Source organism: Rana temporaria, chromosome 12, assembly GCF_905171775.1.
Source record: "Rana temporaria chromosome 12, aRanTem1.1, whole genome shotgun sequence".
Lineage (NCBI taxonomy): Eukaryota > Metazoa > Chordata > Amphibia > Anura > Ranidae > Rana > Rana temporaria.
The window spans coordinates 4,070,427-4,094,853 of record NC_053500.1 but is presented as its reverse complement, the minus strand read 5'-3'; the positions used below and the strand labels follow the sequence as shown (position 1 = coordinate 4,094,853).

The following is a 24,427-nucleotide window of genomic DNA, read 5'->3' as shown; positions in this document are numbered from 1 at the left end:
GCCAGGCGCCTACATTTCCCAGTGCGCATTGCGGCTAAGTACGCCGCACGGGCCTATTGATTTCGACGTGGACGTAAACGACGCGACTCCCGATTCGCGGACGACTTACGCAAACGACGTAAAAAATTCGAACCTCGCGGCGGGAGCGGCGGCCATACTTTAACATTGTTATTCCACCTAATAGGTGGAATAACTTTAGGCCTAATAAGGCCTTATGGAAACGGCGTAAATCGACTGCGGCGGCCGGGCGTACGTTCGTGAATCGGCGTAAAAACCAATTTACATATTCTACGCCGACAGAAATGGAAACGCCACTTAGCGGCCATCCGAAAAATTGCAATCTAAGATAGGAAGGCGCAAGCCGTCGTATCTTAGATATGTTTAAGCGTATCTCTGTTTGAGCATACGCTTAAACATACATCGGCGTAGATTCTGAGTTAGGTCGGCTTATCTACTGATAAGCCGGCCTAACTCTACCTGAATCTACCTAAAGATCTCCAAATCTCCCCCTTCTGGTCCCATCGGCATTACAGATCTTAAATATTCACAGAGCATTGGGCATTCTTTCAGGCTTCCCCTAAAGATTCAGCAACCATTCATAGTAGTTTTTACACTTGTTCTTCTAAGATTGGGTTGTATGTCGCCATTTTTCAGTGTTTGAAAGAGTCACGAGAGAGTGTGTGGATACCAGGAACGTGTGTGTACCCACCACTTGGCCGGGCGGCCGCCTAAGACCTCCCACTCACAGGGGCCTCTCGGCTGCCTGATTTGCCTCTGCTCAATCACTGAGTGCTAGATCCGTGCAACTTTCTGCAACCATTTTTAATTTGCTTGATTTTTTTAATTATTATTACCCATTATGGGCATGAGTGGGGCCCCCGTGTCTAAGTTTTGCTCAAGGCCTCACAAAGCCTAGAGCCACCTCTGTTGGTAGGATACCTTGCAACACACACACATACACACACACAATCTTAAGATCAATGATTTGCTCTTAACGTCTTGTGAAGAAGAACGGTCCATAATGGAGCACAGCTAGGTTGGCAAGAGATACACTGCAGAATTAAAGTCTTAAAATGCCCAATTTATAAAACAGCAGTAGAGTTGAACCTCGGATTACGACCATAGTCCGTTCCAGGAGAATGTTCGTAATCCAAAGCACTCGCGTATCAAAGCGAGTTTTCCCATAGAAGTCAATGGAAAGGAAAAATAATTTGTTCCACATTGACTTCAATGGGATGCAATACCGAATGCGGCCAGAGGTGGGGGGGGGCAGCAGAGAGTGCCGAAAAGGCCCAAGGACACTTCGGCTCGTTTCCTGTGCCCCCGTACCTCAGGCCAAATGAGGTACTGCAGGCCAATGTTCAGCTTTTCTCGGCTCCTGCGCCCCCGTACCTCAGGCCAAATGAGGTACTGCAGGCCAATGTTCGGCTCTACTCGGCTTCTGCGCCCCCGTACCTCAAGGCAAATGAGGTACTGCAGGCCTATTTAGCTTGAATTCTGCTCGTCAACACTCGCAAACCGAGTCAGAATTTAAAAAAAAAGTTGCTCACAAATCAAAACGCTCTCTAACCAAGTTACTCTTAAACCAAGGGTCCACTGAAGGTAGAACAAATTCTAAAAATGTGTCTCCAGACAGCATCCGGGGCCTTCTTTTTCATTCGCGGTTTTATCAGATTGCAGGATGTGATGAGGCACTCTTCTCCAGAACTCTTCTCCGGCTACCTTCAATGACTTAATCAGGAGCAGCTAGATGAGCTGGAGTCGGAGGTGGTCGACTGCCCCATTCTTTGGTACCGAGGGCTAGAAAAGTGTTCCCCGCAACAATTACTCCACACCGGTCTTCCTGAGAGGAACCTGAAACCACAAAACCCAAAAAAACGTTAATTCCATGAATGGCTTCCCGAGGTTCTAATACAGAATTTGGTGGGGATCATTCCATGAATGGCCTCCCGAGGTTCCAATAGAGAATTTGGTGGGGATCATTCCATGAATGGCTTCCCGAGGTTCTAATACAGAATTTGGCGAGGATCATTCCATGAATGGCTTCCCGAGGTTCTAATACAGAATTTGGTGGGGATCATTCCATGAATGGCTTCCTGAGGTTCTAATACAGAATTTGGTGGGGATCATTCCATGAATGGCTTCCCGGGGTTCTAATAGAGAATTTGGTGGGGATCATTTCATGAATGGCTTCCTGAGGTTCTAATAGAGAATTTGGTGGGGATCATTCCATGAATGGCTTCCCGAGGTTCTAATACAGAATTTGGTGGGGATCATTTCATGAATGGCTTCCTGAGGTTCTAATAGAGAATTTGGTGGGGATCATTCCATGAATGGCTTCCTGAGGTTCTAATACAGAATTTGGTGGGGATCATTCCCTGAATGGCCTCCTGAGGTTCTAATACAGAATTTGGTGGGGATCATTTCATGAATGGCTTCCTGAGGTTCTAATAGAGAATTTGGTGGGGATCATTCCATGAATGGCTTCCTGAGGTTCTAATAGAGAATTTGGTGGGGATCATTCCATGAATGGCTTCTCGAGGTTCTAATACAGAATTTGGTGGGGATCATTCCATGAATAGCCTCCTGAGGTTCTAATATAGAATTTGGTGGGGATCATTCCATGAATAGCCTCCTGAGGTTCTAATATAGAATTTGGTGGGGATCATTCCATGAATAGCCTCCTGAGGTTCTAATATAGAATTTGGTGGGGATCATTCCATGAATGGCTTCCCGGGGTTCTAATACAGAATTTGGTGGGGGTCACATTTTTTTTTTAGAGCTGGCAATAGATCAATGGGAGCGTAAACACCCTAAGGTTTTTCACTTGGTTGACCATATTTCAGACCTGGGTTTTTTCTTGTTGAACGGTCTACAGAAGGAAAGAGAACCAGTCATACATTTCTAGCAAGGTCTTATCTACAGGGAAAGAAAAGTGATCAGAGGAGGTTTTCAGAATCCATAAACTAGGGGGTTCCTGATTGGGCCCAAAGACAGGAGGCCGCCCTCTTATGTTTATGGATACGTTAGCAGAAAAAAAGGCATTTTCAGAGCAAACAGCTGTGTCACTATGGGGGCGTGGACTTGCACCCGGGTGACACCCACCAGAGGGGTAATAATATCAAGTAGGTAATGTGACACCAGAGGGGGGAAGAGGAACTAGATAAGCGGAAGTTCAATTTTTGGGTGGAACTCTGCTTTAGCAAGCAAAAATAAAGTTTTTAGTTTTTGTTATAAAATTTTGCTTCCTTCAGGTGGCAGCTTTACCCCGAGTCTCCTCCTCGGCGGCTTCCCCTGCATCTCCTCCCTCCTCCTCCTCGGCGGCTTCATCTGCGTCTCCTCCCTCCTCCTCCTCGGCAGCTTTCCCTGCGTCTCCTCCCTCAGCCTCTCCTCCCTCCTCCTCCTCGGCGGCTTCCCCTGCGTCTCCTCCCTCATCCTCCCTCCTCGGCGGCTTCCCCTGCGTCTCTTCCCTCCTCCTCGGCGGCTTCCCCTGCATCTCCTCCCTTCTCCTTCTCCTCCTCGGCGGCTTCCACTGCATGTCCTCCCTCCTCCTCGGCGGCTTCCCCTGTGTCTCCTCCCTCCTCCTCGGTGGCTTCCCCTGCATCTCCTCCCTCCTCCTCCTTCTCCTCCTCCTTTCTTCCCAGGCGGCTTCCCCTGCCTCTCCTCCCTCCTCCTCCTCGGTGGCTTCCCCTGCGTCTCCTCCCTCCTCCTCCTCGGTGGCATCCCCTGCGTTTCCTCCCTCCTCCTTGGCGGCTTCCCCTGCGTCTCCTCCCTCCTCCTCAGCGGCCTCCTCCTCCTTGGCGGCTTCCCCTGCCTCACCTCCTCCTCGGCAGCTTCCCCTGCCTCCCCTGCCTCTCCTCCTCCACCTCAGCGGCTTCCCCTGCGTCTCCTCCTTCTCCTCGGCGGCATTCCCCTGCGTCTCCTCCCTCCTCCTCCTCGGCGGCTTCCCCTGCGTCTCCTCCCTCCTCCTCCTCCTCGGCGGCTTCCCCTGCTAATGTGCACTGATGGGAACTGATGTTGCGGCACTGATGAGGCTGCACTGATCTCCTCTCCTGACACTGACAGCACATCAGGAAATGAATGTCAATAACCGGCAAGTTTGTTTACATCTGATCAGCTGTGATTGAACACAGCTGATCACATGGTATAGGGCCACTTTGATTCAGCTGTGACTGAATGGGGGGGCGTGGCGAGAGAGCCGCCCTGTAGCCATCTTTCAGGCTACAGCATAGATCCGAAGCAGTTATATTTTCAGTCTATGGCACTCGCAGCAATCAAGATGGCACCCATTGAAATGAAAGCGTTTTGACTTGTAACTCAAGTTTCTGTGTCGCAAGACTAAAGGACAGAGATAGTTTACAGTGTTCAGTACAATATTAGTCCCTGCAATGAAATTTATGTGTACCGTATTTGCCGGCGTATAAGACGACCTTTTGAATGCAAAAAAATGCATCCAAAGTCGGGGGTCGTCTTATATTCCGTCAGGCTGCGGGCTCCATGATTTAAAAGCCGCGCCTCCTCCTCAGACTGTTCCGTGATAGGCGGAACACTCATTTTCCCAGCAGGGCCTCTGTTCAGTGTTCCGCCTATCACGGATGCCTTCTCATCCTAGGACGAGAGGTTGTCCGTGATAGGTGGAACACTGAACAGAGGCCCCGCTGGGAAAATTAGTGTTCCGCCTATCACGGAACAATCTGCGGAGGAGGCGCAGATTTTGAATCATGGATGCCCGCAGCAATAAAATAAGGTAGGGAGATCGTCTTGGCCGGCACGGTGGAGGCATGTGATGGACAGTGGAGGCATGTGATGGACAGTGGAGGCATGTGATGGACAGTGGGGCATGGAATGGCACGGCACAGTGGAGGCATGGAATGGCACAGTGGAGGCATGGAACGGCACAGTGGAGGCATGGAACGGCACAGTGGAGGCATGGCACGGCACAGTGGAGGCATGGCACGGCACAGTGGAGGCATGGCACGGCACAGTGGAGGCATGGAATGGCACAGTGGAGGCATGGAATGGCACGGCACAGTGGGGCATGGAATGGCACGGCACAGTGGGGCATGGAATGGCACGGCACAGTGGGGCATGGAATGGCACGGCACAGTGAGATTTGAAAAATGCCTGTTTCTGTCAGCGGTTGTTCTGGCTACCCCTCAGCTTCCAGACAGACTAGTAGGAAGGGGGTAGTCTGATACAGCGAGTATATCCCCAAAACCAACATTTTTCCTGGAAAAATAGGGGCTCGTCTTATACGCCGGCAAATACGGGTAGGCATTTTAGAAAATGGATGAATTTGGAAGCACCAAAGCCAAGTACTGCCAGCAAAAGGGGCCTTCATAAAAGAGCATGGAGTTACTGAAAGTTGAAGAAACGAGGGTGAAAAAAAAAAACGGATGCGGCCGAAGCCATCGCTGTGTACAAAGATGGAGGCCGGAGCTCGCTCTCCAGATGGCTTCATTGCTTTGCCAAACCCCGTAAGCCCTCGAGTCTAACAGATATTTTCCATGGCTGCCCCTAAGCCAATCAGCCGCAGGCATATGCGGTTGGCCTCTCATCTGCCATCAAATACCCAAACCAAGAAACAGTGGAAAAAATCACGGAGATTTTAGATGGGGGAGGGGGGAGGATTTAGGGCCTTGAAAAAAAAGGGGGGGGTGAAGTAACCATAATCTCTCTGGATTTGAGAACAGTAAAAACCAGAAAGTCTATTAGAAGTCTCCATGTGCCAATCATCTGGGACCCCCACGTGAAACCGACGGCGGCGTTTGAATTAAGTGCGGTTCACCTCGGCATATTCCAGTGATGAGGTTGAAATAAAACCAAAAAAAATGGGAGAAAATGAACAGAACACAAAAGAACTCTGCAAATCTAACATTTAATTGTTCCGAAGGATCAAGATAATCAGACGCAGATCCTGAGCTCCATTGTTTGGTTTACCCACCGTGACATGGCAATGCTTACTTGCAGAAAAGGGATTAAAATGCTGACATAAGTCACATTAACCCTTCTGGTACCATGTGAAAAAAAAGACATGGGGGGGGGGGGTAAAAAGAAAAAGAAGACATGGGGGGGGGGGGGGGTGAAAAAAAAAAAAGAAGACATGGGGGGGGGGGGTGAAAAGAAAAAGAAGACATAGGGGGGTGAAAAGAAAAAGAAGACATGGGGGGGGGGGGGTGAAAAGAAAAAGAAGACATGGGGGGTGAAAAGAAAAAGACATGGGGGGTGAAAAGAAAAAGACATGGGGGGTGAAAAGAAAAAGAAGACATGGGGGGGGGGTGAAAAGAAAAAGAAGACAGGGGGGGGGGGGAAAAGAAAAAGAAGACAGGGGGGGGGGGTGAAAAGAAAAAGAAGACGGGGGGGTGAAAAGAAAAAGAAGACATGGGGGGGTTAAAAAAAGAAGACATGGGGGGGGGGTGAAAAAAAGAAGACATGGGGGGGAGGGGGTGAAAAAAAGAAGACATGGGGAGTGAAAAAGGTTCCATTCAATGATTAAGCACCATTACATGGTGTGAAACGCGTCAGCTATTCTACCCTGTCTTTTCTGTAACATGAAGTAACTGTATTGGATCTCATCTGCCATTCAAGATATGAATAAAGATGCCTTCTACGGTGTGCGGCCGTCCAGGACTTTTCTATTCTTCCTAATTTGTTCCCCTGCGTCTCCTCCCTCCTCCTCCTCGGCGGCTTCCCCTGCGTCTCCTCCCTCCTCCTCCTCGGCGGCTTCCCCTGCGTCTCCTCCCTCCTCCTCGGCGGGTTTCCCCTGTGTCTCCTCCCTCCTCCTCCTCTGCGGCGGCTTCCCTGCGTCTCCTCCCTCCTCCTCGGCGGCTTCCCCTGCGTCTCCTCCCTCCTCGGCGGCTTCCCCTGCATCTCCTCCCTCCTCCTCCTCTGCGGCGGCTTCCCTGCGTCTCCTCCCTCCTCCTCCTCTGCGGCGGCTTCCCCTGCGCCTCCTCCTCGGCAGGTTCCCCTGCGTCTCCTCCCTCCTCCTCAGCGGCTTCCCCTGCGTCTCCTCCCTCCTCCTCTGTGGCTTCCCCTGCGTCTCCTCCCTCCTCCTCGGCGGCTTCCCCTGCGTCTCCTCGGCGGCTTCCCCTGCGTCTCCTCCCTCCTCGGTGGCCCAATAGAATAGTTTCTCCTCTCGGCCAATCGGGTGACGGGTCTCAGGACTCGCTTCCCGATTGGCCTGGAGGTGAATCAGGAAGACAATAGCGAATATTAACATAGCTATTGTCACACAACTGGGTGGGCTCACTGCGCCCCCAAGCCCACACTTTTTTTTTTTACACCAATTGGAGCTTCAGCTTAAAAAAAAACACCCAATTGGAATCCATGCGTCGGGCGCCCTGCATGTAGATTAGGGGCCGGGTGCATGGACTCCACTGGGAGGTTTTGCAAAATTTCTATAAAAGTATAGATTTCCTATCATTTTATGTCTCAGTGACAATGGCGCCCCACCCACAGCACTCACAGAGAATGAATTGACCCAGCAGGGACACAGAGAAATAAAAATGTTTGACAGGGGTTCTAACCCTTCAATAAAAAAATTAAAGTGTGGGCTTCCGATACACAACATGGCCTCGTATCTATAGTCCTAGATATCTCAGGTGTGAACCAGATTACATATCTTCGTCTCCTTCCGTTCCCAGCAGTAAAATTACCTTTTATCAGAGAATTCTTTGTCAATCTCTTCCAGAGAACGTCCTTTTGTCTCCGGAATGAAGTAGTAAATAAATATTATTGCAACCACTCCCATCAAGCCGTACATGAGGAAGGTCCAAGACAGACCTATAGATTCTGTACAGAAATAAAAAAAAAAGAAAACGTATTAAAAAAAACACACAAGTATTCACAACTTTTGTAGCTTTATTCGTTTTTTTAAATATTTTCTTGAATTTTAGAATCAACAAAATTCCATTAACCACTTCAGCCCCCGGCCAATTTTTGCTGGTCAATGACCGGGCCACTTTTTGGGATTCTGCGCTCCGTCGTTTTAACTGACAATGGCGCCGTTGTGCGACGTGGCTCCCAAACAAAATTGGTGTCTTTTTTTCCCCACAAATAGAGCTTTCTTTTGGTGGTATTTGATCACCTTTTTGCTATAATAAATATCCCCCAAAAATATATAAGAAAATAACGATTTTCTTCCTCAGTTTAGGCCGATACGTATTCTTATACATATTTTTCGTAAAAAAAAAAAAAAAAAAAAATCGCAATAAACGTTTATTGATTGGTTTGATTGGATAAAATAGGGGGTAGTTTTATGGCATTTTTAATAATATTTTTTTTTTTTACTAGTAATGGCGGCGATCATATAAATAAAATGAATAAATAGTTAATAAATGAAATATCATTTTTTTATTACACACAAATAATAATAATAATATACATTATATATAAAAAAAACAATATTTATTACACACACACACTATATATTTTCTATTATTATTTATTTCACACACACACACATTATGTGTGTGTGTGTGTGAAATAAATAATAATAAAAAATGTGCGTGTAATAATAGAAAAAAAAATTATATATATATATATATATATATATATATATATATATATATATATATATATATATATATATATATACATATATATACATATATATACATATATATATAATGATGATTAGTTAATAAATTAAATTATATAATTTTTTTTTATTACACACAAATATATATATATATATATATATATATATATATATATATATATATATATATATATATATATATATATATATATATATATATATATATATATATGATTAAATAGTTAATAAATTAAATATCATTTTTTTTATTACACACAAATATTATATATATATATATATATATATATATATATATATATATATATTATATTTATTTATTTTACCATTTTGGTGCTTTGTTCATTTCATAAAAATTGCAATAGAATCTCTATTGCTCTCTTCTGCACAGCGACAGCAACTGCCCACCTTGCCCATAAGCCTTTATACAGATGTTCCTTGCACACCACTTTATAAATGCCCCCCCCCCCCCCAATGTGTTGCTTACCGATAACCTCTAGGAATGTCAATGTGATCAGCAGGTTGGCTGCCCAGTTTAAACTGTTACAGAAGGCAAATGCCCTTCCTCGTATTTCTGCAGGGTAGATCTCACTGAGGACCAGCCAGGTCACTGGAGGAAAAGGAAAAAAAAGGAAGAAATGAAATATTACTACTGAAGGATGTAGATAAAAAAAAAAAAGCCCACACAACATTTGCACAGTCGGCAACCCATAGACTGGCAGATAGATACAGTAAAACCTTGGATTGCGAGCATAATTTGTTCCAGAAACACGCTTGTAATCCAAAGCACTTGTATATCAAAGCGAATTTCCACATAAGAAATAATGGAAACTCAGATGATTCGTTCCACAACCATTTATTCATAAGTCCTTCTGTTTATATAGTCTATATAAAAAAGACACAAATGGATGCGGTATTTCGTTATTTCGGATAATTCGTAACTCCAGATAAATTTGTATTCGTTACAATTACTAAAAGCCAAATTTGAATGGAAAATCCAATACCAATATTAATAATAATAATAACTTATTATTATTATTATTATTAATTTGTTTCATTCCATTTGTTTAGATGCGGCATTCATTATTTCAGATAATTCATAACTTCAGATAGTAATTGTAACAAATACAAATTTTAACAGTCAAATTTGAATGGAAATTCCAATACCAATATTATTAATAATAATAAAAACGTATTATTATTATTAATTTGTTTCATTCCATTTGTTTAGATGCGCTATTCGTTATTTCGGATAATTCATAACTCCAGATAAATTTGTATTTGTTACAATTACTAAAAGCCAAATTTGGATGGAAATTCCAATACCAATATTATTTTTTTTCACAAGAAACAATACCAATATTATTAATAATAATAATAAAAACTTTTTATTATTATTAATTTGTTTCATTCCATTTGTTTAGATGCGCTATTCGTTATTTCGGATAATTCGTAACTCCAGATAAATTTGTATTTGTTACAATTACTAAAAGCCAAATTTGAATGGAAATTCCAATACCAATATTAATAATAATAATAATAATAATAATAATAATAATAATAATAATAAATTATTATTAATAATAATAAAAACTTTTTATTATTAATTTGTTTCATTCCATTTGTTTTGATGCGGCATTCGTTATTTCGGATAATTCGTAACTCCAGATAAATTTGTATGTTACAATTACTAAAAGTCAAATTTGAATGGAAATTCCAATACATATAAATTTAACAAATTAGTTAGTCATTATTTTGAATTTTACTGATTCTTTCTTTCTTCCAAAATTTAAAAAATTCAAAAATTGGAAATTCCAAAAGTTGGAAATTCGAAAATCTGAAAATGAAAACAGACAAAGTCGGTCGCGGGAGAGGTGGGGTGGGACTCCCGCCTGTAAAAGAAATCAAGCGGCTAGGATTATTTTTACTTTGTAGGGAATCTTCCGGCCCGAAAAGACAATATCACGGTTATTGCAGCAGTAATGACCGAGATAGCACCCATCCAATCCGAGGACGTTTATAAAAACGTACGGCGGGCAGGAAGTAGTTAAACTGAGCTGAAAAACCTGACAGGAGTTCCACCCTTACCCCATTCTATCCAACACTTGGTCAGAAGAGCATCAAAATTTATACAAGGTGAGTAACAATGGCTGACGGCATCGGTCTCAGCAAACCCTCGCTCTGTAGAAAGCGTGCCAAGCCGTTATATATTATTTAAACATATCTTTATTCACAGTCAAGCCACAATTATCTTTATTAAATATGTTTGCTTAAGTTTTAGTTTAGTTTTTTTTATTCCTGCATGCCAAACCGTGTCAACCCACAAAGTATCTTAAATCTTATGTACTTATTTGCTCCACACTTACTTGGTCCAAATCCAATAGAAAAAGCACTTACGAACGCCATTAAACTCAAAAGGGTAATCCAGGTCAACCCAGTGTGACCGGAGAGTGTCTGGTCTCTAGTAAAGGATTCTGGGTATTTTGCCAGCTCACTGGAGTCAGATGAATACGCCGTCAACGCAGAGGAGCGAAGAGACGGCCATGTTGCATTCTTGGTGAAGAGCAGTGTGGTGGAGCCCTGCATCCTGGTCACCGGGACACTGTGCTGGGCTTCAAAGGATGCAGTTATGTCACCGAGGGATTCTAATTTAACAGAAGCATTTGAGAGGTCAAGAGTTGAATTTATTGGCGCGAGGGATTCGCAGCCCTTGTGAGTATCCAGATTGATCGTGAAACTTGCAAGGCCAATCCCGGTCACCGAAAGGGTCATCATCGTACATCCAGCCAGAAGCAAGGCTCTCCGCCCTGCTTTGTCAGCACAACTCATGGCAACCAACGTCGAGAGGACCTTCACAACGCCAAGACCTACAGAAGCCAAGACCGCAGAAGAGTTGCTTTGGTAACCCAGAGACTTAAATATGGTTGACGCGTAATAAAGCACATTTGGTTGGCCAGTTAGTTGTTGGAACAGAACTAGACCTAGACCCACCAACGTCCTTGTCCGCATGTTGTCCTTTGAACGAAAGAGGTCAAGGAAAGCATAATCTCTACCGGAGGATGTGGACTTGATGTCTTCAGCTTCCTGAATATTTTGTAGTGGGATGAGACCATGTGGAGATTCTTGGCCTAAAACATTTACTTTGGGGGGCCTTGATGGGAGGAACAGAATGCTGATGAACTGTAAGATAGCCGGTGAAATTGCCAACCCAAACATGTATTTCCATCCCCAGTGTGCACCAGATAAGAAATAATTCATGCCGTAGGAAAGTAAAATTCCAAGTGTAATCCCAGTTTCGTAAAGAGACACAAGTGTGCCTCTCTGATGCGGTTTGACAATTTCCGAAACGTATATGCAGCACGCCATGGAGGATATAGATATGCCAAACCCAACGGTGACGCGTCCGACCACCAAAGACCAAAAGGATGATGAGAATATTAAAACCGTGCTCCCCGCCAACACCACCACATTGCTGGCCAGTATAGACGTCCGCCGTCCGGATCGGTCAATCAGGACTCCTCCTATGAGCGATGCAAAAAGGGCGCCGATTAAAACTGCGCTCACCAGCGCCTCTTGTTGGAAACAGGTAAGATGAAAATCATTCTTCAGTTGAAGTAAGGCTCCAGAAATTATTCCTAGTTCGTACCCAAATATCAGTCCGCCCAGTAAGGAGACCGTAGCAGATAATAGGAGAGTAACTGGTCGGAGGCCTGAAAAAAAAATTAAAATAATAATAATAATAATAATAATAATAATAATAATAATAATAATAATAATATGGGAACGATCCACTCCATCACATTCATGATTTCAGTTCATGACATAGATTGGACTATCAAATTACCAAAATGTCAGAGCAATGAAAACCTGTAGCATTCAGTTGCAGTAATGGAGGTTTTTGAGGAATGGCACCCCCGTCCGTTGGGGCCAGGGCGAGGAATGGCGCACCCGTCCGTTGGGGCCAGGGCGAGGAATGGCGCACCCGTCCGTTGGGGCCAGGGCGAGGAATGGCGCACCCGTCCGTTGGGGCCAGGGCGAGGAATGGCGCACCCGTCCGTTGGGGCCAGGGCGAGGAATGGCTCACTGGGGCCAGAGGGAGGAATGGCGCCCCGCTCACTGGGGCCAGAGGGAGGAATGGCGCCCCGCTCACTGGGGCCAGAGGGAGGAATAGTGGACACCATTCCTTCCACTGGCACCAATTCTCCCACTGACACCGATTATGGGGTCATTGGTGTCCGTGTCAATGATGCCCCATCATTGATGTCAGCTGAAGAAATGGTGCCCCGTAAGAGTGAGAATAACAAAGCTACAAGGACCATATAAAAGCAAACAAAGAGCCACAGTTTGTAAACCACTGCTCTAGATCAGGGGTCTCTTCAAACGTTCTAAGCAAGTGGCCAGTTTATTGTCCTTCATGATTTAGGGGAGCCAGACTGTGGCCATTGGGAGAAGAAAATTCCCCGGCATCAGTGCCCCATCATTGGTTTTAATGAGGGAATAGTGCCCCATTGATGGTGTTAGTAGGGGAATAAAACACAGGTGTGTAAGCGCTTCCACCTGCACACATCCCAATAGGGGGAATGGTGCCCCATCACTGGTGTCAGGTAGTGGAATAGTGCCTCAAGGGCCAGATAAAAGGTAAGCAAAAGGGGCAACATCTGGGCCCCCCGGGTCACAGTTTGGAGACCACTGCTCTAGATGATGCACCAGTAAGCGGATGGTATAAGGAGAGGTGTTGTACTTTCCAGAATATATATTGTTTTTTTTTTTTGTAAGGGGGAGTATAACAATAAAAGGCAATTCCTGAAAAAAAAGGGGGGGGGGTGGAGTATAAAAATTAAAAAGGCAATTCCCGAAAAAATTTAAAATAAAATAAAAGGAGGAATATAACAATAAAAGGCAATCCCTAAAGAAAAAAAAAGGGGGGGGGAGTATAACAATAAAAGGCAATTCCTGAAAAAAAAGGGGGGGGGGAGTATAACAATAAAAGGCAATTCCTGAAAAAATAAATAAAGAGGAGTAGAACAATAAAAGGCAATTCATGAAAAAAAAAGGGGGGGGGATATAACAAAAGAAAGGTAATTCCTGAAAAAAATAAAAAGTGCCTTACCCATAGTGAAGAGTCACTCACTTCCAGATTCCTCTTATTTTACATGACGCTGCAAAAAATAAATACAAAATAAGGGACCCCATTTATCTATTGTTTTTATAAGTAAGAAAATAAAACTAGAAGGCGTTTCTAGGTGCTAAGAAACTGGTATATCCACCATCACCTCTGCTGAATACTGCTCACTGGGAAGGTAAAGGGGCCTGCTTGAAAGTGCAGTGCAGCGCAGCGGCGCACTTTAGAAACGGCGATCGTGCCGTTTCTAAAAAAGGAGGTCATGCCGTGACTGGCGGCTCTCGCATGCATGCGCGGGAGTGACGTTATCACGGCTCCGGCCAGTGCCAGAGCCGCAAAGTAACTCCGGGACGACATCACCGACTGCCGCAGCCGGTGCTGTGTCAGGCACCGCAGCGGGGGCTTCGATCCCAGGTGAGTATTACATAATGAGCTAGTATGCATAGCATACTAGCTCATTATGCCTTTGTCTTGCAGGTGTTGGGTGTTTGTTTTTTCCCCAAAAGTAGGTTTACAACCACTTAAAAAGACTCTTAAATATACATCTTAAAAAGGACACAACATACAAGGATATGGGAAATCAGCATAGACACCGATACACCTTCACAGGTTCAACTGGATGGTAAGGATGAGCTGCGGCGCGTTCGCACAGTCCACGTGCAGAGCCCACCAGGAAGTTGGCACCGCGCTGCACTAATCACAGGCAGGGAGACATTTCCCGACGCGCGGCTGCAGAGATCGGGAAATGTCTCCCTGCCTGTGATTAGCGTAGCGCCGACTTCCTGCCGGGCTCCGCACGTGGTCTTTGCGAACACACGCCGCAGCTCATCCTTACTGGATGGACTATTGTCTTTTTTCAGCCTTACCAACTATGAAACTTTTCCTCCGCACAACTGCCGCTCACCGGATATTTTCTCCCCCCCCCCCACCATTCTCTGTAAACCAGAGAGATGGTTGTGTGTAGAAATCCCAGAAATACTCAGACTGGCCCGTCTGCCACCAACAACCATGCCAGGTTCAAAGTCACTTAACCACTTAAGGACCGCCGCACGACTATATACATCGACAGAATGGCGCGACCCGGTCCGAAACTTCGTGACCATGCGGACCCGATCGCCACCGGTGTCCCGTGATCGGGTCACAGGAGCTGAAGAACGGGGAGAGGTGAGTGTAAACAAACCTTCCCCGTTCTTCTCTGTGGCAGTGTCAGTGATCGTCTGTTCCCTCCAGCCCCGCCCCCCTACAGTAAGAAACACACATGAGGTCACACTTAACCTCTACAGCGCCCCCTAGTGGTTAACCCCTTCACTGCCATTGTAATTTTCACAGTAATCAGTGCTTTTTTATAGCACTTTTCGCTGTGAAAATGCCAATGGTCCCAAAAATGTGTCAAAAGTGTCCGATGTGTCCGCCATATTGTCGCAGTCATGAGAAAAGAAAAAAAACGCTGATCGCCGCCATTACTAGTAAAAAAAAAAATATTAATAAGAATGCCATAAAACTATACCCTATTTTGTAAACGCTATAACTTTTGCGCAAACCAATCAATAAACGCTTATTGCGATTTTTTTATACCAATAATATGTAGAAGAATACGTATCGGCCTAAACCGAGGAAAAAACGTTTTTTTATATATATTTTTTGGCGGATATTTATTACAGCAAAAAGTAAAAAATATTGCATTTTTTTCAAAATTGTCGCTCTATTTTTGTTTATAGCGCAAAAAATAAAAAACCGCAGAGGTGATCAAATACCACCAAAAGAAATCTCTATTTGTGGGGGGGGGAAAGGACGCCAATTTTGTTTGGGAGCCACGTTGCACGATCGCGCAATTGTCAGTTAAAGCGAGGCAGTGCCGAATCGCAAAAAGGGGCCAGGTCCTTTACCTGCGTAATGGTCCGGGTCTTAGCCGATTAAATTTGCTTTCTTCATTAGTGACAGGACGCTTGGGAGCATCTTTGGGAGCCTTGTATACAGCGCTGCCGAAACGTCCCTGCCAGTTGGAGTGAACGGGCAACGCTTCCAAAAGCGCCTGAAAAGTGATTCGGAAACGCCGCAACGCCTCTTCTTTAGGGGTTAAAATCGCACCGCTACCGACTGAAAAGCGATGCTGAGCCCAGGTTCACACTGAGCTGCGGGAATGAAGCCGTGCGAGTTCAGCTGAACTCGCATGATTCCCACGATTACAGAGACGTCTGTTAAGGTTTCTGTACAGAAACTACTTTTTGAAATCGGTGCAGCGCTTAGGACGGTGCCATTGCCGGCGTCTCGTCGAGCTAGTTCCCCCTATCGATATGGTTCCCTGCTTGACTGCGCAGGCGAAGCCCACAGAAATCTCCGAACCTGATCAGCTGTTCTCAGATACGCTACGCCGCCATAACTTAGTGAGGCAGGTTCTGTATTCAGAAAGAACCTGCGCCCTAAGTTACGGCGGCGTAGCGTATGTGGTCCGGCGCAAGCCCACGTAATACAAATTATCCAGGCAGTGGGCGTGTTGTATGTAAATGAATGGTGACCCCACGTAAATGACGTTTTTTACTAACGGCGCATGCGCCATCCGTGGACGTATCCCAGTGCGCATGCTCCAAATTGCGCCGCAAAGCCTCATTGGTTTTGACGTGAACGTAACTTACGCAAAGCCCTATTCGCGAACGACTTATGCAAAATTCAACGCTGGCCCGACGTCCATACTCAACATTGGCTACGCCTCATATAGCAGGGGTAACTTTACGCCGGAAAAAGCCTTACGTAAAAAAAAATGCGCCGGGCGGACGTACGTTTCTGAATCGCCGTATCTACCTAATTTACATATTCTACGCGTAAATCTCCGGAAGCGCCACCTAGCGGCCAGCGTAAATATGCAACTGAGATACGACGGCGTAAGAGACTTACGTCAGTCGTATCTTAGCCAAATTTCGGCGTATCTTGCTTTCTGAATACAGAAAGAAGATACGCCGGCGCATCCTAGAATTTACGCGGCGTATCAATAGATACGCCGACGTAAATTGTTTCTGAATATGGGCCTATGTGTGTATATTGTCTGTCTGTGTGTATATACTGTGTATGTGTGTGTGTGGCCCCATAATCTATTGCCCGGGGGCCCCATAATCTCCTATTGCCCGGGGGCCCCATGAGTTGTCAGTCCGCCCCTGCCTGGACCTGTTGCTACACCTGAAAACAGCCGATCAGGTTCGGTGATTCCCATCAGCTCGGATTGCGCCTGCGCAGTCAAGTGGGGGAACCATACCGATAGGAGGAACCATATCGGCAGATGCCGCCGATTTGACATCGCACCAGTGTGGACCAGGGCTCCAACACACATAAAATCGTCTCTAAAACGAGCGCCGCTTTTCCCCGCGAACGCAGCTGCGGCCCCAACCCGGTGTGAAAGGGATCTAATAGGGTGAGATTGAGAGCCGGTTCACACTGGGGCGACTCGTCAGGCGGCTCCTCAGCCGCCTGACAAGTCGCCTCCCATTCTATTCCCCAGAACCGTTCTAATAGGAGCGACGCAAGTCGCTCCGACTTAGAAAGAGGTTCCTTACGACTTCAGGGGCGGCTCGGAGCGACTTGCATTGACTTCTATACAGAAGTCATTTTGCTGATCGCCTCTGAAGTCGTCTTCAGGACGCCTTGCCGAGTCGCCCCCGAAGTCGTGCCGCCGCAATGTGAACCGACTCTTACTAAACTGGGTGCGCTCGGAATCTGGCGCAGCTGTGCATGGGAACCAATCAGCTTGTTCAATTAAGCTTCGACAATAAAACCTGGAAGCCGATTTCTCTGCAGAGCAGTTTTAGTAAAGAACCCCCTCGGTATACATAAAAATCACACAAAAGCAATAATTTCTCATGTTATAGAGATCATTTGTAAATGTAAAGTACCCGTGTTCCACGCACTAATAAAGAGAGAAATACAATTATCTGAAACTTTCACAAAAACTAGATAAAAGAATCAAAAAAAAAAAATCACACAAACTAATAAAATTAATACAACCGTCTCAAATTTTCATATCAACTAATAATAAAAAGTCCCACATTTGTCAAATTTTGACATTGAGTAATAAAAAAAATACAAAATAAAGATACAATTGTATCAGATTCTTTCACATGAACTAGTAACAAAGTAACAAAGTAACTATGTAGTGTATGCAGAGCAATGAAGCTCCTCTCTTATTCAGTACTTGTAGAAATGTAGAAGATTTTGTCTTTTTTTTTTGTCTTTTTTGTCAGTTACCTGGATGATCTGCATTGTAAATACAGGTGAGGTGTGTTCGGTGGCTGGCACATTCCCACACAGTGTCAGGATTAGGCTGGAGGAGGATCTTTGTTGCAGGAAGTTGGGGGGACGTGGCAGGGAAGGGAGGAAAATATAAAAAAAGACTTCTCCTCCCTGGTGCTCTGGGAGTGTGATGGCAGCTGTAGTAGCCGCATTCTTTCAGCTATTTATAGGCTGCAATAATAATGGCCCTTCAGCCAGATTCCTGCTGGGGGTTGTGCGCTTCACCTTTATTTACTTCTGCAGACTGCAGTGCAAACTTGTCAAACGTTTACATTCATTGCCCCCAGACAATGTCAGAGTTTTCAGATCCTGTCTTTATGTTGCTGGTTTTATTTAATAGGCTTTAAAATGCATGTTTCTGAAAGCAACTATAGGGGCCGTGCACATCGTTCCTTTCCGGATCTAGGGGGGTGCTGGGGGAGCTGCGCCCTCCAGATTTTAGTTGCACCTTCAGTGCAGGGATGGGAGAAGCTTTGCCAAGTGTCCTGCCAGCAGTGACCCCTGTCCTCTGCCCTGCCAGCAGTGACCCCTGTCCTCTGCCCTACCAGCAGTGACCCCTGTCCTCTGCCCTACCAGCAGTGACCCCTGTCCTCTGCCCTGCCTGCAGTGACCCCTGTCCTCTGCCCTGCCTGCAGTGACCCCTGTCCCCTGCCCTACCAGTAGTGACCTCTGCCCTGCCAGCAGTGACCCCTGCCCTCTGCCCTGCCAGCAGTGACCCCTGTCCTCAGCCCTACCACCCTACCATCAGTGACCCCTGTCCTCTGCCCTGCCAGCAGTGACCCCTGTCCTCTTCCCTGCCAGCAAAGACCCCTGTCCTCTGCTCTGCTAACCCACTGTCCTCTGCACTGCCAGCAGTGAACCCTGTCCTCTGCCCTGCCAGCAATGACCCCTGTCCTCTGCCCTGCCTGCAGTGACCCCTGTCCTCTGGTCTGCCTGCAGTGACCCCTGTCCTCTGCCCTGCCAGCAAAGACCCCTGTCCTCTGCTCTGCTAGCCCACTGTCCTCTGGCCTGCCTGCAGTGACCCCTGTCCTCTGCCCTACCTGCAGTGACCCCTGTCCTCTGCCCTGCCTGCAGTGACCCCTGTCCTCTGCCCTGCCAGCAGTGACCCCTGTCCTCTGCTCTACCAGCAGTGACCCCTGTCCTCTGCCCTACCAGCAGTGACCCCTGTCCTCTGGCCTGCCTGCAGTGACCCCTGTCCTCTGCCTGCAGTGACCCCTTTCCTCTGCCCTGCCTGCAGTGACCCCTGTCCTCTGCCCTGCCAGCAATGACCCCTGTCTTCTGTCCTGCCAGCAATGACCCCTGTCCTCTGTCCTGCCAGCAATGACCCCTGTCCTCTGTCCTGCCAACAATGACCCTGTCCTCTGCTCTGCTAACCCACTGTCCTCTGCCCTGCCAGCAGTGACCCCTGTCCTCCACCCTGCCAGTAGTGACCCCTGTCCTCTGCTCTGCTGACCCACTGTCCTCCCCCTGCCAGAAGTGACCCCTGTCCTCCGCCCTGCTGACATCTGTCCTCTGCCCTGCTGATCCAGTACTCTGCACTGTTGACTCCTGTTCTATGCCCTGCTAACCTATATACAATGCCCTACAAACTGCTAACCCTGTCCTCTGCTCTGCTAACCCCCTGTCCTCCCCCCTGCAAGCAGTGACCCCTGTCCTCCCCCCTGCCAGCAGTGACCCCAGCACCCTCCCTGCCAGCATTGACGCCTGCATCCCCCTGCCAGCAGTGACCCCTGTCCTCCCCCTGCCAGCAGTGACCCCTGCATCCCCCTGCCAGCAGTGACCCCTGTCCTCCCCCTGCCAGCAGTGACCCCTGTCCCCTGCCCTGCTGATATCTGTCCCCTGCCCTGCTGATATCTATTCTCTGCCCTGCTGATCCTGTACTCTGCAGTGCTGACTCCTGTTCTATGCCCTGCTGACCTCTATACAATGCCCTACAAACTGCTAACCCTGTCCTCTGCTCTGCTAACCCCCTGTCCTCTGCCCTGCCAGCAGTGACCCCTGTCCTCCCCCCTGCCAGCAGTGACCCCTGTCCTCTGCCCTGCCAGCAGTGACCCCTGTCCTCCCCCCTGCCAGCAGTGACAACTGTCCTCCACCCTGCTGATATCTATCCTCCGCACTGCTGACATCTGTCCTCTGCCCTGCTGATCCTGTACTCTGCACTGCTGACTCCTGTTCTATGCCCTGCTGATCTCTATTCAATGCCCTACAAACTGCTAACCCTGTCCTCTGCTCTGCTAACCCCCTGTCCCCCGCTCTGCCAGCAGTGACCCCTGCTCTCCACCTTGCTGACCTCTGTCCTGTGCCCTGTTGACCCTGTCCTCCCCCTGCCAGCAGTGACCCCTGTCCTCCCCCCTGCCAGCAGTGACCCCTGTCCCCTTCCCTACCAGCAGTGACCCCTGTCCCCTTCCCTACCAGCAGTGACCCCTGTCCTTTTTCTTTATTATTACAGGTATTTGCAAAGTGCCAACAATTTGTGCAGCACTTTACATCCGTTTCTGTCCTCTATCACACATACAGCGGGTAAAATAAGTATTGAACACGTCACCATAGCACCAAACAAATGAGTTCAGAAATTAAGTTATGTGTAATAAAATAGAATGACACAGGGAAAAAGTATTAAAAACATGAAGAAAGGGAGGCAAATTAATATCAGCTGGTTCAGTCTCAACTGATGGCCTATAAAAAGGCGTCTCATTACCAAGGTGTCACGCTAGAAACATCTCACGGTGGGCAAAAGCAAAGAGCTCTCTCAAGACATTTGCAACCTTATTGTTGCAAAACATACTGGCCCGGATTCAGATAGGAGATACGACGGCGTATCTCCTGATACGCCGTCGTATCTCTAAGGCCGGCCGGTCGTATCTATGCGACTGATTCATAGAATCAGGTTACGCATAGATATCCCTAAGATCCGCCAGGTGTAAGTGACTTACACCGTCGGATCTTAGGCTGCAATTCCAGGCCGGCCGCTAGGTGGCGCTTCCATATCTTTTATGCGTCGAATATGCAAATGAGCATTTACGCCGATTCAGAAACGAACGACCGCCCGGCGCTTTTTCTTTACGTCGTTTGCGTTCGGCTTTTTCCGGCGGAAAGTTACCCCTGCTATGGCAGGGGTAAGTGTGGCGTATCCTATGTTAAGTATGGCCGTCGTTCCCGCGCCGAGTTTTGAATTTTTTACGTCGTTTGCGAATACAGCCGGACGTAATTTACGTTAACGTCGAAACCAATGACGTCCTTGAGATGTTATTTGGAGCGTTTTTTTTTCATTTTTTTACGTCGTTTGCGTTCGGCTTTTTCCGGCGGAAAGTTACCCCTGCTATAGCAGGGGTAAGTGCGGCGTATCCTATGTTAAGTATGGCCGTCGTTCCCGCGCCGAGTTTTGAATTTTTTACGTCGTCTGCGTAAGTCGTTCGTGAATACCGCCGGACGTAATTTACGTTAACGTAGAAACCAATGACGTCCTTGCGACGTCATTTGGAGCAATGCACGCTGGGAAAATTTGCGGACGGCGCATGCGCTGTTCAATCGGCACGGGGACGCGCCTAATTTAAATAGTACACGCCCCCTAGCCGCTGAATTTGAATTCCGCCGGGGGATTTACGATACGCCGCCGCAACTTTAGAGGCAAGTGCTTTCTGAATAAAGCACTTGCCTCAAAAAATAGCGGCCGCGTAACGTAAATCAGATAGGTTACGCGGATCTAAAGATCCGCTAACCTATCTGAATCTAGCCCACGGATGGCATTGGTTACAGAAGGATTTCTAAACTTCTGAATGTTCCAGTGAGCACTGTTGGGGCCATAATCCCGAAAGTGGAAAGAACACAATTTCACCGTAAACCGGGTCCTCCTTCGCAAGATTTCTGACAGAGGAATGTTATGTAGGAACAGTCTTTAGATCCTTGCGGAAAATGGCAAATCAGAAAACTCACCAAAGCTCTTGCATCTGTCTTCTGTACGTTGTGCTTCCCGGCTGTGGCGCGCCGTACTTTGGCCTATGGTGTGACGCTCTGAGTGCTCCTTTACTCCCCAAATTTCGAAGAGCCTTCACCCTCCATGGCTGCCTTGGCAGAGCCCGGGCTCCTGTCTAGACGCTGAAACAAAAATCTATATATTTTGTTTTATTATCTGGGATCCCCAGACACTTCCCACCATCTATAACAGTGCAACAAAGAGGAAACTTCCCAACTGATTATTAAATAAGATTTCAAGGTTTCTGCAGCTATAGCAACAGCCTTTCTTATGCTAATTCGGCTTAAAAGAGACCAGGTGATCATTTACAATTTACTTTCTCATTACTGAAGATCGGCAGTGTACGGCAGATAATATTCATAGGATGGGGAAACCGGTTGCTATAGTGGCTAAATCCCCCGTCTGTTGGGAAGTGTATGTTATGTCCTCTTCTGAAAGGTCCTCTGGTGGTTCTGTATAAACCACCATGATCAATATAAATGAAACTCGTGGAGACAATGCCCATTTTTGTTACTTCAACATCTGGGGTCACCATCTACTTTCTGGACTGAGATACGATTGGGCACAATGGTTGCATTTAATGGGGCACACTGGCTGCATGTGTTGGGCAGTGGGCACAGTGGCTGCAATTGATGGCACAGTGGTTGCATTTGATGGGCACAGTGGCTGCAATTGATGGCACAGTGGCTGAATTTGATGGGCACAGTGGCTGCGTTTGATCGGCACAGTGGCTGCATTTGATGGGCACAGTGGCTGCATTTGATAGGGCACAGTGGCTGCATTTGATAGGGCACAGTGGCTTCATTTGATAGGGCACAGTGGCTTCATTTGATAGGGCACAGTGGCTGCATTTGATAGGGCACAGTGGCTGTAATTGATGGCACTGTGGTGACATTTGATAGGGCACAGTGGCTGCATTTGATGGGGCACAGTGGCTGCAATTGATGGCACAGTGGTGGCATTTGATGGGCAGAGTGGCTGCAATTGATGGCACAGTGGCTGAATTTGATGGGCACAGTGGCTGCAATTGATGGCACAGTGGCGGAATTTGATGGGCACAGTGGCTGCATTTGATGGCACAGTGGCTGCATTTGATGGGCACGGTGGTTGCCTTTGATGGGCAAAGTGGCTGCATTTGATGGGCACAGTGGCTGCATTTGATGGGCACGGTGGTTGCCTTTGATGGGCACAGTGGCTGCAATTGATGGCACAGTGGCTGAATTTGATGGGCACAGTGAGGCTGCAATTGATGTTTTTTTTTCATGCATTGAGCATAATTTGTTGGGGCATGACATGACAGATACATAGTAAAACCTCGGATTACGAGTATAATTCGTTCCAGAAACATGCTTGTAATCCAAAGCACTTGTATATCAAAGCGAATTTCCCCCATAAGAAATAATGGAAACTCAAATGATTCGTTCCACAACCATTTATTCATAAGTCCTTCTGTTTATAGTCCATATAAAAAGATTATAGCGATGTGATTGGTTGTGTAACCATAAAATGTCTACAAATGGAAGCCTCCACAAGGGGGTTAGAAGCAAAATCCAGCAGGAGCTCCAGAGTATAAAAGAGAAGAGAGGCGCCTCTAAGTGTAGCAATAAGTTGCTAAATGTTGTCCCTTCATTACATGTAACCATATTGCTACACTTAGAGGCTCCTCTCTTCTCTTTTATACTCTAGTAACACTAGTTGTGACATGACGCTGCTCTTATATCAAGACATCGCTTGTATATCAAGTCAAAATGTATTTAAAAATGTTGCTTGTCTTGCAAATCGCTCTCAAACCAAGTTACTCTTAAACCAAGGTTTTACTGTTTCAGGTACAGACAGACCTTTGGAAGCATTCTGTGTGAAAAGGGGAACTTAATATTTTTTTTATCTCTTTCATGTTATAAAAGTAGAGAACTCTGGCGCTATCTGATGGACTGGGGGGGGGGGGGGAGAGAACTGCAGCAGCACCTGTGGATCCGATCCTAACAGAAAAAGTGATAATAATGTAAAGTATGGTAGCTGCGCTGTGGGGGAGGGAATGGGAAGGGGAAGTGAAAGGGAACAGGAAGTAAAGGGATTCTTTATCTAGATACACCACGTCTACGGGCCTTCCTTTATCTAGATACACCACGTCTACGGGCCTTCCTTTATCTAGCTACACCACGTCTACAGACCTTCCTTTATCTAGATACACCACATCTACAGACCTTCCTTTATCTAGATACACCACGTCTACGGGCCTTCCTTTATCTAGCTACACCACGTCTACGGACCTTCCTTTATCCAGATACACCACGTCTACGTGCCTTCCTTTATCTAGATACACCACGTCTACGGGCCTTCCTTTATCTAGATACACCACGTCTACGTGCCTTCCTTTATCTAGATACACCACGTCTACGGGCCTTCCTTTATCTAGATACACCACGTCTACGGGTCTTCCTTTATCTAGATACACCACGTCTACGGGCCTTCCTTTATCCAGATACACCACGTCTAC

The 24,427-nt window shown here is 46.7% G+C and overlaps 1 protein-coding gene across 1 annotated transcript; it reads right to left on the bottom strand.

The window, feature by feature from the left end:
* Positions 1-1,517: 1,517 nt before the first annotated feature.
* Positions 1,518-18,138, bottom strand: SLC2A10 (solute carrier family 2 member 10). The gene is made up of 6 exons (XM_040331612.1): positions 17,913-18,138; positions 13,668-13,716; positions 10,924-12,267; positions 9,045-9,167; positions 7,656-7,791; positions 1,518-1,854 (listed from the first exon to the last, which is right to left on the bottom strand). Exons 2-6 carry the CDS (start codon positions 13,669-13,671, stop codon positions 1,737-1,739), a joined length of 1,725 nt encoding a protein of 574 aa, XP_040187546.1. The 5' UTR covers positions 13,672-13,716; positions 17,913-18,138; the 3' UTR covers positions 1,518-1,736.
* Positions 18,139-24,427: the final 6,289 nt, after the last annotated feature.